The following is a 3482-nucleotide window of genomic DNA, read 5'->3' as shown; positions in this document are numbered from 1 at the left end:
ATAATAAATTTATCAAGAAATATAATTTATTTAATAACAAAATTATATATATAACGAATAGATTGAGTATAAAAAATTAATTAAAAATATAACTTATTTGATATATTTATCTCATCACACTAAAATATAATAATATTAATATTGGATAAAAAATTATTGATATCAAAATATATAATGATACATAATTTAATATAATATTTTTCTCAATCTACTTTGCTTTTGATTTTTTTAAAATCTCAAATATTAATGATTATTGAGCCAGAGTTATAAAAAATATAATTACAAATTATTTTTATAAATTTATAATTTTTTAAATAAAATAATAATAATTTTGAATCGTCATGAATTTTGAATTGAATCGTAACGGACAGTTTTGAATCGCGAACCGGAACCGCTTTGAAAGGTTAAAGCTTGACATTTTTAAAATTATTGAGTCAATAGTTTTGAATCGTAGTCAGGTGTAGAATGAGGTTGGTCCAGAAATTTTTTCTAGATTGATTCTGCACATTTAAGTAATACGTTGTTCAGATGGAGATAGCTGAGGGATGACAGCGAACAAATTGGCTTATCTTACCTTTAAATTTGTAGGCTATCTAAATTGTCTAATTTAATAGTATCCACTATATGCTTATGGATGGAGACAGGAGTGTTTTCTTCGGTCAATTTGTCAATGTTCGCTAGCAAATTTAGCCCCAGTTACTATGAACTTATCAAAATATACAACTCGAGTGAATAAGTCACTGTATCCATTTTCAGGAAAAACAATTCCATCAGCATATTTAATTTCAGATAATCAATAAGCAGTCACAAAAACCAACCACCAATCTTTTTCAGCCTAAAAAGAATGATATACCCACAATAAAATATACTCAAATCTTTATTATTCGAAAGTTGAACTGAGTTCTGCTTATATGATGCGACGTTTAGATTATAGCAGTATATACAGTGTCAAAATTTCACTTATTATCCCATCATTACCACATAATTAAGACCATGTTCTGTTCGGTCACTAATGATCACAAGATGTTGCAAGAGTTTGGATTCTCTTGAGCACTGGGGGCATAGTAATAATTTGAGGTATTGTAAGGATTGTTGTTGTAGGCGGCGTGGGGATAGTAGTTTGTGGGAGGATAGTAGCTTGTGGGAGGATAGTAGTATATTTTGTATGGATTCACAGGCTCTGCTGCCATTTGCTGCTGGGGCTCTTTCTTAGCCTCCTCTTTCTTTGCCTCCTCCTTTTTGGCCTCCTCCTTTTTGACCTCCTCCTTGGTCTCCTCCTTCTTCCCCTCTTCCTTCTTTTCTTCTTTCTTCTCTTCCTTTGCTTCTTCCTTCTTTGCTTCCTCCTTCTTTGGTTCTTCTTTCTTGGCTTCCTCTTTCTTAGGCTCTTCTTTCTTCTCCTCCTTTGCAGGCCCAATTGAGACGACGTTAGTGTGCCAAGATTTTCTCAGCTTCATCACAACGTTGACGGGATCGACCGATCCGATCACTGTCATTTTCTTTTCTTTCATATCGATTCCGATCGAATCAATTCCTGCAGGTAAGTAAAACACACGATGCAGCTAATATTAATATTGGACGAAAAGAAAATAAGAGACAAAACGAGGGAGAAGAAAGACCAAGATTTACCTGAAAGGGAGGAGACGACCTTCATGGCTTTATGCTTCTCCTTCACGTCAGTGATATCCAACTTCAGTACAATTTTCTGCAAATGGAGCACAGGCCATTAGAACTGTGCAAAATGTTTCATTCAAGAGGGCACCAGTAAGAAACACAAGAATCAGATGCAAGTTACCACCGATTCATTTTTCTTTTTAGAAAAATAATAAATAGCAAAAACAGAATCATTTATGCAGTTTCCACTCAATGATTTTGAGTTCAAGATCTCACGAGAGCAGAGGTTAGCTGTTTTGAAGAGATCCAAAAAACCAGTTGGTGGAAGAACAAGGAACAGTTTTGTTGCAAGAGGCTAACAATAAATTAGTATATCTGATTCAAGAAGAGTCATGTTTGAACAAAGGAAATATTCCAACATGCATCGCCAGGAAAAAATAAACGTTGAACATCTAACCTTCATCTCTTGAACGAGAAGCGAGAAAAAGCTAACCAGGAGATCTATAAGAAATGTAAGAATTTGTTAGGTGGAACACAGAAGAGGAAGAGGAAGAGGAAGAGGAAGAAAAGATGGATGGAAGCAGGCAGATGAGCGAGGTAAGGAAAGTGGAGCGCAGGGAACGAAGCAATTATAGGGCGACACTGTGACGATCTCGTGCCAATCTAACGATATATAAAAAACTCCAAGTGTTTGGTCATTTGTCACCTCCTGCGTCATTTTGTTCAACAATGAATTAGCAGGAACAGAGCATCTAATATTGGATTTTGTACATTGTTTTACGATCATTCTCTAAATTAATTAAATTTTTGGGCATTTTACCGACTCGACCACTTTATATTTATTTATTTATTTTTATCACATCCGTCTATGTTAACTTTTTTGTCAAATCAAACTTTAACTACGGATTCATAGATTATCTTTGACTTCTCTTCAAAATTTAAATGCAAGGGATTTAGAAATTAATTTACATTATGATTGTCCTCCAATTGAGTTAGTTATCAGGGGATAAATTTATTGATAGGGATAAGAATTGAATTTTGATAAAGTCGAAATAATATCTTTCCTTATTATGATTAACTGTAACTTCTCGATTTATTTCATCACAGATGATCGTGGAACTGACCGTGTGGGATCGTTAGAGTGGCGAATTTCACCTTTATTAAAGTTTGTAGCATGATTTATTTTTGATAAAAAAAATTAATATTTGAATTTCTTTAAATTGTAGATGATGATCATTAACATTATAATTTTACATAAATTTAATGTTTTAACTTAGGTGTAACTTGATTTGAAAAATTAATTTGTAGGATGAAAATGACATTTTAAATTAGTTTGGTTACTCAAAATATTAAATTCATATAAAATTAAGGCAAACACATTTTAAAATGACTATTTTAAGTTGAAAGAAATTTACATATCTATTTTTTTAAATAAAAATTAGGTATCCCATTGATTTGCAAACAAGTCATTTTCTATCCTTTTTCACTACGTAAACGAATCATCTTGCAATAAAAAATCTGAATTAATAAAAAATTAAGGTGCCAAAAATTTCTTATTTACCATCATATTGATTTGAAAGAAACTTATATAATTAATTTTTATCTAGAAATATTTTATAAAATTAATTTAGACTTTTTAAATATTTTATATATCATTTTTATCTCTTAAATTGATTTTAAAAGTAATTTAAATTTTATAAAGTTAAGGTGTGAAAAATTTTAAATGATTATTTTAGGTTGAAATATTTTGATTGGGCATTCTATTTTGAAAAAAAAACAAATAAAAGTATGCCCCACTTTAATTTCCTTTCCTCAAAAATATCCCTTTTGTCATACTAGTCCAAATTTTATTCAAAATTATTCAAACAATG

General features: G+C 31.0%; 1 protein-coding gene across 1 annotated transcript; it reads right to left on the bottom strand.

Moving 5' to 3' along the window:
• Positions 1-850: 850 nt before the first annotated feature.
• On the bottom strand, positions 851-2246 carry LOC141815238 (uncharacterized). The gene is made up of 3 exons (XM_074703148.1): positions 2069-2246; positions 1627-1702; positions 851-1531 (listed from the first exon to the last, which is right to left on the bottom strand). Exons 1-3 carry the CDS (start codon positions 2072-2074, stop codon positions 1017-1019), a joined length of 597 nt encoding a protein of 198 aa, XP_074559249.1. The 5' UTR covers positions 2075-2246; the 3' UTR covers positions 851-1016.
• Positions 2247-3482: the final 1236 nt, after the last annotated feature.

Source organism: Curcuma longa, chromosome 21 (genome assembly GCF_044706935.1).
Source record: "Curcuma longa cultivar G26 ecotype Majalengka, Jawa Barat chromosome 21, ITB_CL_G26_1.1, whole genome shotgun sequence".
Taxonomy (NCBI): Eukaryota; Viridiplantae; Streptophyta; class Magnoliopsida; order Zingiberales; family Zingiberaceae; genus Curcuma; species Curcuma longa.
This window is presented reverse-complemented; position numbering and strand designations above follow the sequence as displayed.

What these genes read in the sequence shown, in the direction of transcription:
- LOC141815238 (XM_074703148.1), bottom strand. An exon ending in GGTCGTCTCCTCCCTTTCAG is followed by an intron (nt 1,532 to 1,626) that starts GTAAATCTTGGT and finishes ACTTACCTGCAG; the next exon opens with GAATTGATTCGATCGGAATC.